This window comes from Halyomorpha halys, unplaced genomic scaffold, assembly GCF_000696795.3.
Source record: "Halyomorpha halys isolate HHAL.00 unplaced genomic scaffold, Hhal_1.1 Scaffold810.1, whole genome shotgun sequence".
NCBI classification, from domain to species: Eukaryota; Metazoa; Arthropoda; class Insecta; order Hemiptera; family Pentatomidae; genus Halyomorpha; species Halyomorpha halys.
The window spans coordinates 148050-171301 of NW_027110315.1; the positions used below are offsets into that span (position 1 = coordinate 148050).

At 30.6% G+C, this 23252-nt stretch overlaps 1 protein-coding gene across 1 annotated transcript in view; it reads right to left on the reverse strand.

The window, feature by feature from the left end:
- LOC106686351 (lipase member H) overlaps positions 1–23252 on the reverse strand; it is a 91980-nt gene that overhangs the window by 2277 nt on the left and 66451 nt on the right. The window contains exons 3-6 of the mRNA XM_067048463.1: positions 18577–18722; positions 5614–5859; positions 5319–5516; positions 582–741 (exon numbers count right to left, since the gene is read on the reverse strand). Of these exons, the coding sequence (XP_066904564.1) occupies positions 582–741; positions 5319–5516; positions 5614–5859; positions 18577–18722 (750 nt within the window). The remainder of the gene's footprint in view (positions 1–581; positions 742–5318; positions 5517–5613; positions 5860–18576; positions 18723–23252) is intronic.

The window sequence follows — 23252 nt, forward strand, 5'->3', positions numbered from 1 at the left end:
GTCATTCAAATCATTATGTGAACATAAATTACACATTAAAATGATAATTAATTTTTTTTTAAAACATACTACCCTAGGGTAGCATTCCCATGTTAAAAAATAAGAGTAGTGTTCCACAGTCAACCATCCTCATCTCTTAGGTTGTAGATTGAAGCTTCACTTATAGGCTTATTACAACTTAATTATAAATTATAGGCTTATTTATTGCTTTGTTTTATTCTTTTTGATTGTATTCGTTATATTACTACTTTTATCATTCTAATTATTATATTATTTAGTTATTAAACCATTATATGTCTGACAAGTGGCGCTTAAATATACATTGTAATTATTCTTAGGAGACTAAATGTCCAAAAATAAAATAACTTTTCATTAAAAAAAAAACATACAATTATAATTCATACGAAGAAGATAAGTAATTATTTTATTCTAGCCTTATCAGTTCTATCCTCTATGTTGAGGATGGATCAATTAAGACCCAAATGCCAGTTAATAACAGTGTATATTCCAGTACATTATATTGTTATTTATAGATCAAAAATAAAAAATCACTTAGTGACTACTGATAAAATAATCCTTACGTATCTGGTGTATGCTCGCCCATAGGAACTGAAATCCCCTCCAGTCCAGGTATCCTTCTACATGATTTCGTACAAGGAACACCTCTAAATTGTTTTCCATTATCTCCAGTAGTGTCAGCCAGGTAGCAAGCACTCATAAAATGGCTGCATCTCGCTTGCCCTGTAAGTAAAAGTAATATGAAAAAATTTTACTATTGAGAGAAATTAATATATTCTGTAAGTTCAATAGTTTCATTTGTGATTATCGCAGCATTCCAAATTTATAGAAAATGTGTGATAATGTACAATGTTACAATTCATATTAAATAAAACAAAATCATAATCACTATTGTATTCAATAAGTATATGCATTCTGTCCTAGGATCTTAGAATTATGTTTCTTACTTCATAAGACAAGAAGTAGAGATAACAGCACATCTCTTTCTACCACTAACTAGGGGAGACTGTGCACATGGGTTTACTGATTTCAATGAAACTTTTTTTGGTGATGCTAGACTGAAAAATATTTGACAGGATTTTGCCATTGCATCCTGATTGCCAAGAAAAAACATAATTATATTAAATACATTTTTCATGTTATTGCATTCTGCATTTTCTTCTCTTATATTTAATATTATTATGTTTTGACAAATTTCTTTTTTTGTGTATTATAAGAACAAAACTATTTTAAATAAGTTTTTAAATGAGTTTAGTATGTAAAAAATCACAAAAATTGAAAGTCGCTTCGAGTAAAGTAGAGGAAAAAACTTTTGTTTAGGAAGAATCAAGTCAAATTTGGTTTTAGCATCTTTTGAAACCCTTAAATACAAATTTTCACAACAAAAAAAAATTACTTTTTCTACGTCAATCTGAATTTTTTCAATAGTCTGCCCCTACACCACAGGTCACTGCAAAATATACCCTCAGACAGGTGTATAATATTTTTTGATCAAGTATCATCAAAATCAAGCTCCATTGAAATAGATGATTCTGCCTCCTCTTGCGAGTTTTACAAAAATAACTTATTCCAACAACCTTTATCATTTGAACTATTCATTACATTTTTCAGTCAATATATTCACCTAAATATTTTTGTATTCTGTATAATCATAAAATGGAACTCCTGCCTAATAAATGAGGCAAGTTTTAATTCTTCTTATTACACATTACCCAAAGCACATGTACATGTTAAGTCCTTCTACCAAGTTTTAAAGTTTAAATAAAAAAAAAAATAAATCTAGCCTTAAACACTGTCTGAATTAAATCAATAGTGTTTAGTCTTAGACTTTTAAAATTTATTGTAGGACAAAGCAATTATGGCCAAATATCCCATATAATTCTTAATTTTTAAATAACATCTTCCAAAACATACATGGAAACTGAGAAAATAAATAACACTAATTGTTATTTGATAATTATATGTTGAATTTTGAGTCCTTATGTATTAGGTAATACAGTTTTTAAAATAATTACTTCATTTATATTTTAATAATAGCTGTACCACACAATTTCACCAGCTTTAAATTGTTTTTGTTCATTTAAGAGAGGTAATTTTTCAAACAAGTCTTATTGTACCTAGTTTTACCGGATTCACCCATACCAAATCACTGGTTAAAAAATATTGCTCTTTGATTGGTAGATAAAAAAGGGGTATCAGTCCTCCTAATTTATTGGCTACTATAAATGAACATTATATACAAGTGAATATACAATGATCATTATATATTATGTATATACAAGTGAGGACACACCCACCTTCATGTAGGGATGACACCTCAGAACTAGTGCATAATATAGGACATATTGGGATATTTTCGGCATTCTATTTATGATCAGTATCCACTATGATTTTGGCCTTGTTGCCATATACTGGTACAATAGCTGATTAAGACTTTGCAGTGTCTAAGCAATATAGCATTAAGAGGCTTTGGGTAATATTATGTAGCGGGGGCTCATTAATGGTTTGGGAGGTATGGAATATTTTCCAAGAGGAAGGAGAAATACAAGGACTCACAATACTATAAACTTATCTGTAATATATAGTACAAGAGCTGGGAAGAAAAAAAGGCAGTTGTTTCATCCCAATTTTTGATTACTTTAATGAAAACTATGTATAATTACTAGTAAAAATTGATGAGTCTACCAAGTATAGGTAGGAGGAATAAAAAATGGCGGCTGTTTTAAAACCTTAAAAAAACATTAATTTTTTCATTCGGAGTTTTATATGTTAAAAACTACCAACAATACTAGAAAATCTGAAAGAACATTATTTAAAGAAGAGAAAATTTGCTGAAATATGAGCCCTAATTAAGCAATTTACATCCAACAGTTCTCGAGATATAGCTTTTTAAAAAACAACACTTCATAAAAATGTACTGAACCATCTGTAGTCAGTTAATCTATTTTGAGAAATCTATATCTCAATAACCATTCCACATACAAATAATAATTGTACTATAAAGTAGTTTGTGACATTTACCTTCGTAGGAATAGTAGTTTTCATGATATTTGCTAAAATAAATTGATTTATAGTTGTTCAGACAATAATTTTAATTTATGAAAAAGTTTATTTCAGAAACCATTGGACCTACAGATGTCTGCCAGCACTCAGATTAAAGCTAGTTAAATTTACTATAAAATATTTTAACTTTTATCTTTGTAGGAGTAGTAGTTTTTATGATATTTGACAAAATAAAATCATAAAATGTTAATTTCTAGTTGTTCGTATAAAATGGTGGATTTTTGAAAGAATATATCTCTAGACTCTATGATGTACATATGTCCGCCAACACTCAAAATAAAGGAAATTTAACTTACTATATAAGTAGTTTATGACACTTATCTTTGTAGGGGTAGTAGTTTTTATGATATTCTTATATGAATATAAATTTGGCAAATGAAAATTTTTCCGAACAACTATAAATCAATTTATTTTAGCAAATATCATGACAACTACTACTCCTACAAAAATAAATAATATAAACTACTTTATAGCCCATTAAACTAGCTTTAATTTGAGTGCTAATAGACATCTATAGTCAAATAGTTCCTGAGATATAGATTTTTCAAAATAAATTCACTATCTACTGATCTTTCAGTACGTTACATACAACATTATTATGAAATTTTCCTTTTAAAAATTTATATCTCGAGAACTATTGAACGTAAATAGCTCTCTTAGGGCTTACTGTTTAGCAAATGTATTCTACTTTAAATGATGCTCTCTTAGATTTTCTATTGTTGTTGGTAGTTGTAAAGACATAGCTACGAATAAAAAATTAATTATTTTTAAGGTTTTTTTATTCCCCCTACCTATACTTGGCAGACTCATCAATTTTTACTAGTAGTTATACCTAGTTTTCAATCAAGTAATCAAAAATTGGGGTGAGATAACTGCATTTTTTCTCCTCTTGTGCTCTTGTACTAATATGCCATTTATTTCATTTTTCTCAAACGCGGGCTCTCTTAGAGCGCCTAACCACCGCGATCACTCCCCGTCTTCTTTGGATCTCCCCTAAGTAAAAACGCTCGTGAAAAAATATGAAAATTATCAATTAAAAAAATATCACCAGCTATTTATAATCTGATAATTAACATTTGTAATAGTTCATGGTTTCGCAATAGTCTCATCTCATTCCTTTATTTTTCTTTAATTTATAAAGAGAAAATCCACGTGAAGAGGAACCAATTTTTTTTTCTCGCAATATGATAATAACTTTCACAACCATTCAACAAGATCACCCCTCTTTACCACACCCGGAAAATCGACAATAGCTCAGGTTCTCTCTAAGCAGTTCATTACTGAACAAAAACAAGGATAAAAATTTCTTGCAAAACATGCGGCTGTTTAAGGCTCGTAAAAAAAAACTTATTTACGGGTTCACTAACAAAAATCCTTTGATGGGGTAGAACATGTTTTTAAACAGAGACTATAAAACAAAGTTTTAAAACGCATTGTACCAGTAAACCCAAAGTACCTAACATATCCAAGATATTATACTTATATTTGCATATAAATTATATGTTATAGATCCCTCTTACCATTGTAACTAAATCTGTTTTTCTTATATGCAGCGCAACTCCTCGTTAGTAGGTTAGTAGGGATTGTTCGTTGCTCGTAATATTTAATTAGAATAGAAAATCCACAATCGATAATTTAAACTTTATTGTGTTCCTAGACTTTCAACCTGTATGTTTGCAAAACTATTCAGTCAGTAAAGTATTTGGGCAATGTGAATAAAAGATGACTGGGCCATGACTTTAGGTAAGGCGTTATCTGTACCCTGCAATGTAAATAGAGTCATCATGTTGCGCTAACCTCTGTTTCGGCGCTTAGGAATACTTAATTTTTTTCTAATTTGTTGCTTCTAGCTTAATTGATAGATTTCATAGGGCAACGTACATAACACTGCCTCCAATAAAACTCTTGTTTTATACATTTTTTTAATCACTCCACCGAATTTCATAAAAATTCCCATATTTAAAAGTTTCTAATAGTTTCTCTCGGAACAATCCGTCAGCTATTTCAGTCCCGTCTAGCTGAGCAAATTTCAGAATCATTTAGAGAGATTGGATGCAACAGTGATTGACTGACGGACATATTTTAAAGAACCCTTAGTGGTTAATCAGGTGAACTACTTGGAGAAAGGATGAACAGAGCTCATCAACACTTAATGGTGATGGAGAATTTTGATAAAACCTATTTCAAAGTAAAACTGTTCAATTTTTTAAAAAAAGTGAAGCACTGTAAGCACTTACTTATCCTCTTGCCAACTTTGGTACAGGAAGGTTGCATCCTTCCTCCGTTGACACAGAAGTCGATATGGCCGATCTGCGGTAATTCTCCTAGTAGCCCTGCATTTGTGTGGATCACCTGAACCACATGGGCGTCATCCCTGGTCAATCTGAAGCTGCGACCTCCATACCTGTCCACCAGCGGCCTGGCCGGGTCTAGTCCTGCGTTTGGAACAGTTATTTTCATAATTAGGATGAATGAAAACTAACACATAAATGAAAATTAACTGTTACCCTATACGAGTTCCTGAACGCTTACCGATTATCTTGTACATCTTCTGGGAGAGGTGGTTGCTCATCATACCGCAGATGTGCGCTCCCAGAGAGTGCCCGACACAGAGGGTATCTTCCGAAGCGGCACCGTTGTGGGTGAGATAGCTGTAGAACTGGGCGGAGCACTGGGCCACCAGACGGGTGTTGCTGATGGAGGACAGGTAGCAAGGGAACCTGCCGATCCCCTCCCAGTCCACCGTGAAGACGTTGTAGTCCCCTCGCCGGAGATACGCTGAAAAGGAATATGCTATAAAAAAAAAAGTAATCATACTTCCTATGAAAACTAGGATCACAAAACTCGTACCATTTCCTAACAGATTGTAGCGACCACGCTATTCAAACTACTGCTAATGTCCAGGGGCCGACATGATGGAACCTACCAGCTAACACGAACTCCTACTGTCATCAGGCAAACGCCATTTATAAGCTATATAAATGCCATATTGAACTATCTCTTGTATATACTTCTTACCCTATAACTTCCTTGTATAATGAGAAGGAATGATAGAATGGAAGAATTAGTTAAATTTTAGAACGAAATGAGAACTAAACTCTAGAAATGAAGCAATTCCCACAACAACAATATGATAAATGTCGTTTAATAATTTAGCCACATATGTTCCTATACCTGACCATAGTGGGAAAACCTGCACAGGGACACCTGTGTTTATTTGCCACTAGGGTCCTGAGTCAGAGCCTTTAAAGGGGCCTCTACATGTTGGCCGAGCCATGGCGAACTCTGACATACGCGAGCATGTGGATGGGTGGCTTGGCTTGGTTGGCCTAGGCTCGTTGCCGAGCCGTCGAGAGTCGGTTTTTGGACACAGATCAAAGGGGTTCGTGAGGGCGCTCGTGTAGCGTCTCCACCATTGTTCTTTGTCTAGTTGCAACTGAGAGCTGTTAGGAGGTTAAAGGTGTTTGTTGGTACTTTTTATAATAAGTTTTATATTTAATCTTATTTATTTATATTTAATTTCCTTTCATTTTCTTTTTTTGTAATAAAAATAATACAATCCAAGTGCAATCGCTGAAACCTCTATTACGTCCGCCATGTTTGCCTCTCTGAATAACACTGACATGTGGATGGCCCGTCCTTGTTTGCCGAGCATTTGAACGAGCCTCCGATCCGTGGCGAGCGGCCAACATGTGGATCCACCTTAACACATTTATACCACAGTTTTTGCCGAAGGATCGGAAGCCTATTAAGCAGGTACAAACCCTTCGTAGACATGTCAAACTTTCCCACCCTCTCTCAGGCCTAGGGGGGAGGCGAACACCTAGGGGGCGTTCTGTCACCTATGGCCAATGAAGAATTAGATTAAAAAAAAAAGGTAACGTCTCTAAGGGGAGATGGGTGAAATGGGGCAGGACAAAAAGACCAGGAAAAGAGGGCTTTGAAGACCAAGATACAGAAGCAGTAGAGGTACAGAAGTAACAAGACGGACTAGAGAAGAGCATGGACTTGGAGAAGTCCTAAGAAGGGCTCTTCAGAAATTGAACTTCGGGGCTGAGATAACACCAATGGCGAAGACTTCATCACTACATACCTAGACACACACACCACCCGAATCAACAGCTATAAGTATATATTAGGCAATAAGTAATAATGTAATAATGATATTTTATGGCAACCATTTATCTGGATCATTTCAATCAGTTTAATAACATCATTTATCAATAAATTGTAAATAAATACTTAGTTCCTTTAGGTAGTGTATCTACAATTATATTACACAATACCAATCCTTATTATATTATATAATTAATGGTAACAACATTTTATAAATATAAAGATATTTAATTGGTAACTGGTAAACACACCACAAGCCTTTGGAAAAGAATTCAAAATTATAATAATAGTTTTGCACGAATCAATATCAATTAATTAATTACCTTATTTTTGGATAATAGCCTTCAGCGATTATCCTGGCATCCTGACTGAACCCCGAGGCAGTACATAGCAATATATTCTTAGAATCGAAAATTTCAACTCGTATTTTACATTTTAAACATCAAAGGAAAATTTAATTCTCTGCCTGTCTGTAGTCCAGTTTATGTTCGGGCATAATCGATCCAACCATTAATCCAAAATCCAGATATTGAGAAAATTAGTATCTACTAGTCACCTCTGTGAAATTGGCCCCATCCTCTAAATATTTCAATTTTTTTTTAATTCTAGTAGTATCCATAAGAGTTCTAGAGTTCTCGATTATTTACAGAAATAGTTATGATGTTTAAAACATCAAGAATACCAGTCAAAGATACGCGCGTCAATTACATATTTTGTGCAACTTTGACACGTATATTTTCTTTGCTGTAACATTAGGGATTTATTTAATACGGATAATTGTTAGAACTCTTGGGGAGAGGAGAGAGAGATTGAGGTGCCAACAGAACTCAACTTTTGATCAAAAATTTTAGAGTTCTAGTAGCTCCCCTATGAGAATCTGATAAGGGACCACTTGGTACCAACCTGCAAGGTTCATGCAAATTTGATCAAATTTAAATTATAAGTTCAACCAATTATGAAAAAAAAATTATGTTCTTTGACATCTAAAACATAAAATACTAGTGGAAAATATCGATTCTGAGGACATTATACTTTATTTTTAATTCCTACTTGAGAAAAAACCTTCCCTTCCTTCGGTTGTGTGAAAGTAAAAAAAATTGCCTACATTTTGTCTTTGGCACGCCAAGATCACGAACGAGCTCAATACTACTGACTTACTCAACTTACTGGATCGTCCAAGATATCTGGTGAGCCTCACCTACAGTACTAGATTTCCGATTTTCTCAATTCTCAAAATGTTCCTATTCCTCAAACCTTTCTTAAAAGGCATACCATACAATAAAATGGTCAAATCCACTTATTTTTACCCCCTGTATATCAACCCCACGTTCCATGGGGCTTGGGAACGAAAAGAACCTAAACTCTTCAAAAATAGTTGTTACCAACATAGAATGGAGATGAACCTATATTTGGCCGATTTTTTCTTCAAGGTAAATAATGCAAATACCATTACATTCCAGTATTTAATATCATGTTCTGCTAGCGTTCAATGATTTTTATTTACGTGATGATTTTCCAATAATCACATCTTAAGCAGAGGACGATATAGAGAGAATATTATTTCTAATCATTAGATATAATTCCCCTGTCTATCAGGTGGGTAATGCCTTAACCACAATCTCTCCTTTCCTAACCGCAAGGTCATCGTTTTCTGGAGCGCACGCCTTCCAGTTGTAATTTATAAACTTATAGCAACATCTCACTTCAAAGCCACACAAAACAATATCTCCGTGTGTAAATTATAACGGCTGTGAGTGAGTATTATACTTAAATTATATGCTTAAAAACCCAGGATAGGGCCGGGTACTCGATCTCGCAACCTTTAGGTTGGCATACAGGCGCGTTACCACGCTACTCTACCGTCACACCTTTTTAACATTTAATATAAATCAACTAAATATGCCTAATAAGGAATATAAAATGTAAACGACTTAAATGCATTGAATGGACGCGTTCATTCAATTTTGTATTGTATAAACTATATTCTATATCTTAAAAATATTTTAAATTCTAATATTAAGGGTCATTAAAAAAACCATAGCTTGACACTTTGTCAATATCTTTATTTTAGTTGCTATGATTGAACTCTTTAAAAATTTTCCAAAGTTCAAAGTACGTTCCATAAAAAAAAAAATAAAAAAAATCCAAAACTATTTAAAATATCAATTGATTTTTTTTTTTAGCACATGTATCTATTATATTCTTCAATCAATGTTTACAATTAAATAAAAAAGTTATCCTCTAGTATTAAACAATATTTGAATAAATTCAATAAGACTTTCATGATCTATGTATCTAGCATTAAAGCCAATTTTCGTATACAACAAATGATACTCAGTGCCCTTTGCAGTTGTCATTTTTTTTTTTTTTTATACCACAACCGTATGCATTTGATTTTCCAATGTTTTCACCGAATCAAAGTCCATATCGAAAGTACTGCTTATACTGTTGGCTAATTTTAAACATTATTTAAATCAGTTGTTGTTATTCTTGCTGTTTATGTCCTCAAAAATTGTTAACGAATTTTCATATTTTTAATGAGGTGTAGATAGTTGACCGTAGATTAATGCTTGAAGAAGTTTGTCGGGTGCGGTCAGCAAAGAACAACCATAAGGCATAAAATAAATAAATATGGTTTTGTTTTTGGCATAAAATAAATAAATATGGTTTTGTTTTTGGCATAAAATAGATAAATATGGTTTTGTTTTTGGCATAAAATAAATAAATATGGTTTTGTTTTTGGCATAAAATAAATAAATATGGTTTTGTTTTTGGCATAAAATAAATCAATATGGTTTTGTTTATTCATGTTGTTCTTTGCTGACCGCACCCCCCGACAAACTTTTTCATTTTTTTAATGCAATATACTTACAACTGCATACAAATGTTTCCAAATTTAGTATTACCTATAATTCACTATATAATCTACTCGTTTGTCCCAAAGAATCAACAAAACATTATAAAAAAATAAATAAAATCACGCATCAGTAGAAAGACATTTCATCTCAACTATCGTATAGTTTAGCTGCCTGAGAAGCTTCCAAGATAACGTTTGCCACATATGTTAAATTAAAACGAAATAAAATTATAAATTTGTTTTACTACATAATGTTATAATTATTGTTTTATTTAAAAGAATATAAGACGCATGACTAAGAGAGAAAAATACTGGTATATAACTGACAAAGCTCTTTATCATAAAAATAATATAGTAATCGTTACAACATTCCCATATAATGGTCCTGTAACACTCAACCTCTATGTATTCAAAATACAAAGTCCAAATGTACTTTAAAAAATTTTTTTCGCCTCCTGAACCGCTGTGGGGCGTGATCAATAGTACATCAGTATGATTTTCTCACATATATTACATATCACTAAATTATAAATAAATATATTTGTTTTTCAATATCTTATTCCTCAAAATCCTTCGTAAACTCTTCAATAATAATGATTTTTTCAGGAGAGACTCTTTTCTGTGTTATATTTAAAAAAAAATATTTTGAGAAACTATAAGTGTATATTATAATTCTGGGTACAACAATCGCCTCCCCCCCCCCTACATAAATCTTTACAGTAAATTTACAATAATAAAATAAAATAAATATTATTTCACTTATTCCCGTCGAACAGACCAGCAACCTTGAACTAAATCTAGGAAAACAACAACTTTGAATCCTCACACAATACTGAAAGACTGTCTAGTACATAGCATGCATATTTTTGCACGACGATTCCAACTGTTACATTTGCTATAAATACGGTCAAATCTTCCAGTCAATTGCAAAAGACTGATTTACATGACTATAATAAGGCATAGTTGGTCTTACGGAGTTCAGCTTAGAGGATCAACTAAACCATTGAATTCCTCTCATATCCAATCCTTACATTCCAAATCCTCAAAATCCTTCGTAAACTCTTCAATCACACTTTGTCATAAATAAAATCATCAATAAAGACCTTTAACCAGATATCAATTCTTAATAATAAACTCCATAACCACCCAAATCCACTAGTTTCTAACCTTGCTTCTTCTTCTATTTCTGACAAACCTCCGAGAAGCTGAAAAGAATATGGTCTCGATACCCTCTAATGTAGAAATGTTATTGGTATGCTACCAATGGGTAGTTTTTCCACAAGCCTGTATCATGTCATTGTACAATTTAAAATATATTTACTTTTTATAATTTCCGTCCGGGTCATTCATGACGTATATGTAGTACCCTGTAGATAACCCCCCATCTACAGGGTACTACACTATTCCAACTATTGGGGAGGATGAAGTACAGATGATGAGGTTGCATTCGGACAGGCGTCCTATAGTACTAGGGTTACAAAGACCTACGTCTCAACTCTCTCAGCTACAAATGACCCACAATACATTTGCTTGTATTTTTAATTTAAATACAGTTGTAAATTTCAACCAGTAAAAGGAAAAAAAATTTTCCTTCAGTGGCATTCCAACTCCGTCCTATCATCGAAATAATAGCTGTTAGTCTCATTGTGGATTTCGTTCTAGACAATCTCAAATTAATTTATGAGCTTTATTACTTTTTCATTATCCCTTTATGGTAATTTGGCATCTGCTTTTGGAATGATCTCATCGAACCCGGAGCTAGAAGATGCGGTCTCGGGAGAACTGGTCATTACCAAGGCTTAACTTTCGATAACAGCCTTTCTCCGCCAATATAAAAAAGGCGGGGAGAAGCGAGCTCGGAAAGAAAGTTAAGAAGCAATTAGAGCTACAAAATGATAGATAATAATGTGAGGCTATTATTATTGTTAATAATATTATTAATTTATTGAACTTATGCAAATATAATACCTAAATTCATGATAGTAAGATAATATTTAACACTTACGAGGGGACGCTACAAACGTATCAACGCCATTTACAAGAAAAGTTTGTAAGATATGTGTCCAAGGGTTCTTGCCAATGCCTCTAGTAGCCGAGAAAAATAATATTTTATATAAGTTAAAAACTACTTCATATTATCGTATTCCGGCTTAGATCTCCATGCATTAGTTATAACATAATTGATTTGTTTTCGTGAAGGGAACAACAAAAATATATTATCAACTGTGTTAATATTTTATTTTATAAATAAATTTAAAATTTCTCTGAATTTATAGAAAATCATAACAACGAAAAATCACCCACTATAAAGTAGGCCAACAAAAATATTTTAAAATAAAAATTGAGTCAGAATTTGTTATTAGTGTTCTAAAAAAAAATCTCAAATACGAATTTTCTCAGAAAAACAAAAGTAGTTTACTTGGCCCATTCAGAAAAATATATTCAGCAGATAGATTGATGTGGGTACAGGTAGCTAAGTAGACACCATGAGATTTATTTTTTTTTTTTTTAAATCAATTGGTATATTAAATCCACTAGGTATATGCAGAGCTAAAGCGGAATACGATATTATATAAAATTACCAAAATTACATAAAACAAATTTTTTTTGGCCCCTTGGATGCATTGGAAAAAACCCTAGAAAACTTCTCTTATGTTTATCGACCTAGTATCACCAAAAAAAGTTTCATCGAAATTGACTTTCCCACATTTGTAAACTTCATAGTCAGTGACAAAGTATCTATTTTACATAAGATATTATTGGAATCTTATAAAAATAACCTTTAAGTCCCTCAAATATGAGTAAATATGTAATCAGATATTGAGACTAAACTAAAGCAGTACATCTCACATCAGTAGTCAACAAAAGACAAGCCAAATTGAGACAGTATATCACTCTACGACAGTTTCCTTAGTAAAGGATCATTAATTGAATGCTTCCCAACTAATTTAGGGTGTGTGAGTTGTGAACAGACTACTGGTTAGTAACAAACCAATGTCTTTGTTTATCAGAAGACTTAAGGCCATTTTCTTTTCTGAAACCTTGAAGCAATGTGAAGGAAGGTCAGAAAATAATGGATTTGAGTGAACATGGAGGTAATAATAGAAAAATAGATATCTATTTCGGTTCAAATCTGCATTACTAATGTCACTATAGGTAATTTTATTTTTGACACACCATACTAAAGAGAACTGAGTATTATGTGAAAGATTTTAGACTGTAGGATTGGCTTATAAAAGAAAAGATAATTTTCATATAGATATATTCAAGTAATATATACATAACTTACTGTTATGTTTTCATTATTATATTTATTTGTATTACAGAAACTAATGGAGCCAACAGCAACCTACTTCTTGTAGCTCTTCAGGATCCCGAAACCAGGCATCTGTTATGGGTCGAGGTCAGTAGAACTAGTTCTAAGCATGTACACTATGTTCCATTGCCCAAACAATACTAAGCTAGCAAATAGTCTGAAGGAATATAGGAAATGAAGTTAATTATTTTAATTATATTATTAATGTTATTATATTTCACTCACTTTACATAAATTTTGCAATTACAGCTTTATTAATATGAATTAATAACAACTTCTAAAATTATGTTTTACTTAGGTCATAATCACTGCCCATTTTGGGAATTTGTCCATATTTATTTTATTATTTGGTAATCAAAACTTCAAAGAATCATCACATTTATTGAATTGCAATCTGCATGCTCTATCATTGTCATCTGAGTATATAAGAACCCCATTTTCGCTAACGTGCTATACTCTATAATATTTCAATGAAACATATTTAATTGCAGGCATATATATTTATATTTTCATTCTTTAAATTTTAAGGTTTATTTATATGATATTCGTAACTAATATTTGATAATTTTTTTTTAAAATTCATTATTAAGTAAATAAAATAAAAAAATTAATAAATAAATTATTATAATTTTTAATGGTACATAGTTGTAACAACATACATAGTGTAGATGACTTATCCCTAGAGGGCAATGCTCGTTGCATGGAGCTTTTGCATGTAATATATTTGTTCATGTCTACATCAGCGACCTCCTCTCAAATATGTTTATATGCACTTATTACTAATATTTTTAATTTATTATTAAAATTTCAGTTACCTTTTTAAGATTATTAATATAAAATTCTTCACCGTTTGAAAAAAAATAATTATTTCCTTTCTATCTAAAAATCATTAAATTCATTAAGCTGATTAGGAATTTGTAAATAATTAAATTAATTAATTTATATGTCTTGAATGTCCTATTATGAATTGAAAATTATTATCAATTGTTAATTATAGTAATTAAAGTCAATGATTTCATTTCTTAATATTCAAGTGTCATAATTGAAATTTTTATTAAATCATATGAAATTTTGGTTATTAGTAACGAATTTCAGTATTTTAATATGAGAGTTGAGGCTTTTCAGGATCATCGGTCTACAGCAACAATTCTTCTCATTGCACATTACACAAATTTTTTTATTAAATTTCTGTAAATTTTCCTTGATTTGGTTTAATTAAGGATTTAAATATATTTTTGAAATAAATATTCTCCTTTTTGAAGATTAATATCAGATGGATAAAAAGTTAATGCATTTTGTAAATTTGTACATTTTATAGATTTTAATATTATTATAATTAAAATTCAAGTCAGTTAATTTTAAAATTTTACCTCAAACAAAGTGATCTTGTTACACAATTATATTAAGTCTTTTTTTCATTTAATAATTATATAAATTGACACATAGTATAAATGAGAGTTGAGAGCAACATCTTTGCAGAGCAGCAACAGAAAACATGTAAGTACAATATTTGCTTGATATTTTTTATTTTTTCTATTATTATATTTACGCATACCACGTACATGATTAAATATATAAATATTTAATATACTTCGGAAGGGAGTATTGTTGTTATGATTTGATTTGTTTTTTACTTGTTATTCCCAGACCCCTTAGTAGATTTAGAAGACTAGAAGGGGTATTTGGGGCTTCATAATTTTTTTATCAATCTTAAATATACCAAAATTTAATATCCATAACTTGACTTTTTAGAAATGATAGATAGAAAGATATTTTAAGTGAGTAGAGTTATAATAAATAAAAATATGTGAAGCTTATTTTATTCATTTTGGGCTGAAAAAACAAAATAACAACCATAATATAACAAAACAACAGCATAACAAGAAATTAGGAAGATAACAAATACTGATACTGAAAGAAGATAAAATATAATATTGCAATGGTAAGAATTTATGCAAAAAAAAAAAAATAATAATAATAAAATAAGAAACAGCGAACATTTTAGAAAAAGAATTAAAAATCAAAAGAGTGCTCTATGGAAATAATGATAAAATTATTTATTTATTCTTTGATTATTCATAATTTATTATTAACTACTTATTGATTTTTAATTATTTTTTTTCTTATTCTAATATTTACACTTGGCAGGTCGGTCACAAATTTAGGCCAGCTTGTACCAGCCAATCCAAATAACCAATCTACAGATTTGCGCAAGCGCGAATTCTTCACGATTTTACAGATGTGTAGCACCTTCGGAATGTTGTTCAATTAGGGATACAGCCAAAGCACCCCCTTGTACACTGGTGTTATACAACTACACCGATATCTGACGAATATTATCCCATGTTTAGGAATCCCTTGGATCTGAATCATTGACTTGACACTGCTAATTGGATCCGTAATGCTTCGCACATGACTAATGAAATTCCTCATTCCAGGACTTGAAAGTTGGTTCTAATTAGTGACGCTATCACCGAAAAGCGCGTCAAGCCGAATTATTTTTCATGGATCAAACTCCAAGTTGAATTGTGTACATATATTACAGATTTTGAAGAAAGTGCCTTTTGATTGCGGTTCATTACTGACTTTATAATCGAAATGATATAGTATTTCATAAATCAAAAGTTTTTTTTAAAGCTTCGAGAAGTCAACATTTTGGGAATTTATTTTGGCGAATTCCATGGAAACTACTCCTCGTACGAAAATACTAATAAGGTGAAGATAGTTGAACGTAGATTACTGATTGGAAAAGTTTGTCGTGGGGTGCGGTAGACAGAATTTTGGCCAACTTAGTTTTGGCCTACCTTCTACGCCATACTCCCTGATCAAGACCTGAAATTCAGGTCGAAACGTCGGCATAAAATAAATAAATATTGTTTTGTTTATTTATGTTGTTCTTCGCTGACCGCACCCCCTAACAAACTTCTCCAATCGAAAATACTAATAGCTGTTGTTTTGATTGGTACATATACATACATTAGGAGTATTCATGATCTTTAGTTTAACATGTTAAAGAGTGTTAAACATAAGAAAAACTTATGTTAAATGGAGAAGTATTTCCTTCTTTTACCATGTTAAAACGATATAACATATAACATATTTGAGAGTCTGTTAAATGGAGAATGACGTCGCGCAACAGGCTCGTCACCGTTTTGTTTGTTGTGTTAGGTTACTTGCTCCTAGTTTGTGTTTTTATTGTGTTATTATTGTTTTGGATGTTTTTAAAACTAATAAAGCAATGGATGACAATAATAACAATGTAATGACAGTTGTCAAATAGTTCATCTTAATTCTCTTCATCACAAGTTAGAAGATCAACAAGACACCCAATGACTTAACTTTCACTTTATACTCAATTTGTTGCAATAAATTACTTTAATGAAAACTTAGAAGTAAACAATAACATGAAGATTTGGAAGGAAAGGTTATAACATTATGGTAAAACATCTTTCATTTAACACATCAGGAATACCCCCTAACACCTAAATTTAACATATTATTTTGATTTTTTTATTTCGTTCATTACATAACTCACCAAAAGAAAAATTTAAAATGCTACACTGCAACTGGGTAGGTGAGTTCTTAATATTTTAACGAGACGTATAGCAAAAAAAAATTTGTTTATAAATTGACTTGAATTGAAAAAAATATCTAATACCTTAACTACATGAAAAATATTTTTTGCTACAGTAGTTTGTATTGTGTTTTCTTCATCTTCATCATTTCATCTTGAATAAGAGTGGTTAATGAATGCAATATAGCGGGGCATAAAATTCTATTGCCTCAAGGTTGGCCAATCTAACGCTGTAATCATCTCATTCGTTTAATGATCGTTCCATTTTATCGTCATTTGATGCTTATTCAGCACTGTGGGTGTGATAAAATATCTTTAGTTTAACTAATGGTAATTGAGGACGAAATATTGTATTTATTACTTATTTAAAGTACTTAATTTTTTTATTTGTGGGATTTGTTGAATACTTATGATTATTTTAATAATAATATTCTGTATTTATTCTGGGATTGGTCACTTTAAGTTAATATACATACGTCAAAATTAGTCTTTAGAGCCTTAGAGTGAAGTACAAAATAAAAATGAAATTATAAAACGTCATAAAATAATGAATTTAAAAAGATAAAAATGAACAACTATAATTAACAGAATATATAAAATAAGAATATAACAAATAAAGTAAAACCACATGTCATATCATAAAACATAAGATGACAAACACTTCTGATAATAAGTAATAGAAAAAAAATGATAAAAATCAAATGTAATTTCTGCTAATATACATATTTGCAAGAGTAAACAAAAATCTGAAATATTAAGTACAGAAAATATATAAACCTTGTTTGAAACGTTCAATTGGGGTGGACAGAAGGTGGTTGAAGATACGGGATTGGAAGATTGGAAGGGTATTAGAACTACGAATGAAGGATGGAATAGAATTCCATAGGGATGAGGAAAGATCTACCAAAGGCTGCGGTTCGATGGGCAGTTACTTATAAGTCTGAAGGCCGTGAGCGAGTATTGCGGGAATGCACTGAGGATTTAAATTGAAGGATATCAGAGATGTACGATGGACATTGGATAACTTTGTAGAGGAAGGAAGCAAGAAAATATTTACGACGGAAGGAGGGGTAAAGCCACTTCAATTCTTCATAAAATCGGGTGACAGAGGCGTCCCTCGCAAAGTAATTAATTAGCCTTACTTTTTTAGTCTTACAATTAACAAAATAAATAAATAAAACTATATTGAATTTGTTTTGATTGGTTTTTTATTCGATTCAAGAGAAATCTCGGCGTTTTAAGGAAAAATATTTGAACGACATTGAGTAACTTTCACTACTTTTTAAAGTTTTTTTTACCTGATAGTTCAGGTAGAAAGTAAATTAAACCAATTATCATAAAAAACAGGTTGGTCATTGTTAGGAGATTGATACAGTATATACTTGAAATATCTTTAACTTTAATCTTTGAAATCTTTAACCAAGTGGAGGATTAAGCACTCATGGATTATAACAAATGGGGGCCCTCAACTTAGACCCATGGAATCATTAATTTTATTTAATTTTAGAAAAATAATAAACATTGCAAGCAAAAATTAAACATTTACAAGAGGTACCTGTCTTGATTTTTTATAAACAAAAGCATCAATTATTTCTAAAAAGTCAATTTAGTACTTATATGTATGGAACTTACCATCCCTAATGTAGGTCATGGGTACTTTGCTTTCCGTGCCATTGAATCCATGGATTATTATGACGTTTTTCTTCTCTGGGTTCCATCCACTGTACCTCAGTGGAACATTGCTTCTTAGATCTATTTCTTTCCGGTACCTGCTCTTTCTGAAAGAGTCATAAACAATAATTAACTACTAATAATTAATTTTAGTTAAAGTCATTTTTAACGTATATATTAAAATTAAATTGTCTTTGTTACGAGGGGTAGGGGTTCAAAAGGAACTTTTGCTTGCTCAACCGTAAATGGTAATTAAAATAAAATAAATGTACAGTCGAATTTTGTAATATTATTTTTTACGTCATGCAAGTTTAATGTGTAATAAAGTAGTTAAAAGGCGTAAATCTTCATAAGAGTAGTAGTTTTCCTAAGGTTTTCTAAAATAAACTGAATTTTAGTTGTTTGGACAAAATGTCATATGCAAAATTCTTATTCATATGCATATATCATGAAAACTACTAAATCCTTTGGAAGATATACGTTATAAACTACTAGTGCAAGAGCCGGGAAGAAAAAAAGGCAGTTATCTCACCCCAATTTTTGATTACTTTAATGAAAACTATGTTTAATTATTTGTCAAAACTGATGAGTCTGCCAAGTATAGGTAGGTAGATAAAAAATGTTTCAATTAATGCGGCTGTTTCAAAACCTTTAAAAACATTAATTTTTCATTCGGAACTCTATATCTTAGAAACTAGCAATAATACTAGAAAATCTAAAAGAACATCATTTAAAGAAGAGAAAATTTGCTGAAATATTAGTCCAAATAGAGCTATTTACGTCCAATAGTTCTCGAGATATAGCCTTTTAAAAAGCTATATATCAGGAACTATGTGACGTATAGATAGATGTCTATTAGCACTTAAATTAAAGCTACTTTAACGTACTATAAAGTAGTTTATGACCTTTACCTTCGTAGCAATAGTAATTTTCATGATATTTGCTACACTCTATATACATGATATTGTCAGCACCCAAATTAAAGCTAGTTAAATTTCATATAAAAAAATGTATAGCTTTTATCTTTGTAGGAATAGTAGTTTTCATGATATTTGCTAAAATAAATTGATTTATAGTTGTTCGGTCAATAGGTTTGATTTATGAAAAGCTTTATTTTAGAAACCATTGGACGTACAGATGTTTGGCAGCACCCAAATTAAAGCTAGTTAAATTTAATATAATAAAATTTTATAACTTTTATCTTTGTAGGAATAGTAGTTTTCATAATATTTGCTAAAATAAATTGATTTATAGTAGTTCGGTGAATAGGTTTGATTTATGAAAAGCTTTATTTTAGAAACCATTGGACGTACAGATGTTGGGCAGCACCCAAATTAAAGCTAGTTAAATTTAATATAAAAAAAATTATAGCTTTTATCTTTGTAGGAATAGTAGTTTTCATAATATTAGCTATAATAAGTTGCTTTATAGTTGTTCGGACAATAGGTTTGATTTATGAAAAGCTTTATTTTAGAAACCATTGGACGTACAGATGTTTCGTAGCACCCAAATTAAAGCTAGTTAAATTTAATATAAAAAAAATTATAACTTTTATCTTTGTAGGAGTAGTAGTTTTAATAAACTCACAAAATGTCAATTTCTCGCTGTTCGTATAAAATGATGTATTTTTGAAAAAATATATCTCTAGACCCATAAGAGTTACATATGTCTGCCAACACTCAAAATTAAGGAAATTTAACTTACTATGAAGTAGTTTATGACACTTATCTTCGTAGGAGTAGTAGCTTTTATGATATTCACATATGAATATAAATTTGACAAATGAAAATTTGTCCTAACAACTATAAATCAATTTAATTTAGCAAATTTCATGAAAACTACTACTCCTACAAAAATAAGCATTATAAACTACTTTATAGCTCATTAAACTAGCTTTAATTTGAGTGCTAATTGGCATGTGTACGTAAAATTGTTTTTGAGATATACATTTTTTATGAAATGTTGTTTTTTAAAAAGCTATATCTCAAGAACTTTTGGACGTAAATACCTCTAGGATTACAGTTTAGCAAATGTACTCTACTTTAAATGATGCCCTCTTAGATTTTCTATTGTTGTTAGTAGTTGTAAAGATATAGAGCTTCGAATAAAAAATTAATTATTTTTAACGTTTTGAAACACCCGTCATTTTTTATTTCCCCTACCTATACTTGGAAGACTCATCGATTTTGACTTGTAATTATACCTAATTTTCAATTAAGTAATCAAAAATTGGGATGTAATAACTGCCTCTTTTCTCCTGTTGGGGTCTTGTACTATACCTTATAGTACATTAAACTATCTTTAATTTTATTGCTGGCAGACACCTTTACAACCAATATTTCCTGAGGCATAGTTTTTCATAAATCAAAAATTTTGTCCGAAAAACTTTAAATCATATTCAAATATTTTGGCAAATATTATGGAAACTACTACTCCTATGGAAGATAAACATTATTTCTCCTATGAAGTAACATTACATGAGAACGTGTCCATGAATCTGACCTTGAGCATTTCAAGGTTGATGGAACTGAGTGAAGGAAGAATTGTATACAAGACTTGTCTAAGCCTTTTGTTCGTTTAGGTAAATTGATTAGCGTAGATTTAACTAAACAAAACACCTCTAGTGACAACTTCTTTTCTCTTTCACACGTGTGTTGATTCGATATTAAATGTAATACTAAAAATAAATTATCTGTATACCTCCAATCAACGCTTCCGGAACCCGCCTCACGATAGGAGACCTAACACAATTGTAACTTGGACAATCTGCGTCTAGGTTGGTTTAAAATTGAACCGAAGAAATTAAGATTACCTTAATGTTCGCCAGATATTGCACATTCAACAACCGAAAAAAAAGTCGATAAATTATATCATGCCATATAAGTTCAACATATTATGAATATTTTTATAAAAGTTGATCTAAATCCATTCAGTTAGCCTGTTGAAATGAAATGGTATCTCAAATCTGCAGTTTTCTGTCCTATTGATGAATGGAACGTATAATGGTTTTTTTTTTACTACTATTTGAGATAATTAGGACTTTGAAAAATATATAATATTAAATTTTTATTTTTTGTTCTTCAATAAATTTTTATATTTCAATATTCAATATAAGGCGATCTCGATCCTCTCATAAGACATATGCAACCAGACATCTCGCTATTACACATTATATATGTCATTTAAAAATAATGACACAGACTCTCCAAAACGTGGTTAATTATTAATTAGCACATTGTTAATTATTCGCAACTATAGCACGCAATCGCGTGCAGGCTGGAAACTTTCAAAAATTATCACATGGGCATCCAATTAAATTAAGACGTGGAAAATAATCGAATAAACATTTATTTAATCTGAAGTAACTATATAAATATTTGTCATATATTAGAAAATATTAATTTCATGTTAATAAAAGGAAGATAGTCTGTTTGCGGTCAAATAAAAACTCAAATAGTGATAAACAATTTTATTGATCCAACGTTTCGCCCTACGTTGCAGGACTTCATCAGGGCTAAATAAGATACAAACACTTAAATAATGTAAACATAAATAAACAAAGAAATAAAAAATTAAAAAGGTTTACAATGAAACGTAAAAAGTAAATAAGAATAATAAACAGTTATAGACAATTAATGAAAACGGAAATTAAAACAAATAAAAAGAAAAAATATAAAATAATATACAAACTAAGAGATAGAAAAGGGGGATACGAATAAAATCAATAATAAAGGAAGATAATGAACAAGACAGAAAACTTACCTTTCAGACTAGAAGTTTGAACGAAAGTGAACTATTTTGACAGGATTTTACGTTACATTTGAAAATTATTTTAAGGTAAATAGTGTAGAAAATTAAAGAAAATATTAAAAAAAGGTAAACATTAAATGACGATATACCAAATAGGGGGGGAGGGAGGAGAAATTGTATATTAAAAAAAATTATACACACGGATTGAATTTTTATTACATTATATTTTGTATTTACTACATATTCTTTTTCTTTTATATTTATTATATATCTTATTTTTTATTTATATTCATATGCTACTTCCATTTTTAAGTATATTTACATTAATTACTTTATTATTAGTGTTTCTATCTTATAATTTATACACCTCTGTACCCTTATTTATTTTGTATATTGTCTTTTCTTCATCATATTATCATCCATTTTTTAACTTTATTTCTTCCGTGCATTCTATGCGTGTATATTTATAATAATTTAAATATTTATAAGTGTATAATTTCTTGTCGTTCGGAAGAATCTTTTGGTTTATTATAAACTATATCTCAGGAACTATTGGACGTACAGATGTCTATTAGCATTCAAATTAAAGCTAGTTGAGTGTTCTATAATGTTGTAATTAATGTTTATCTTCGTAAGAGCAGCAAAATAAATTCAAAAAATATTGTAATTATGAGAGATAGTTGACCGTGGATGACATACGAGGAGAAGATGGTTGGGGGTGCGGTCAAAATAAAACACAAATAAGTTGATGTAACTTATTTAATTGTGCCAACGTTTCGGCTAGAATTTCTAGCCTTCATCAGGGCTAAGAACAGAACAAGATAAGAACCATTGAATATAAAAATAAAATATAAACAGAATGACATAAAGTAAATAATTATATTTAT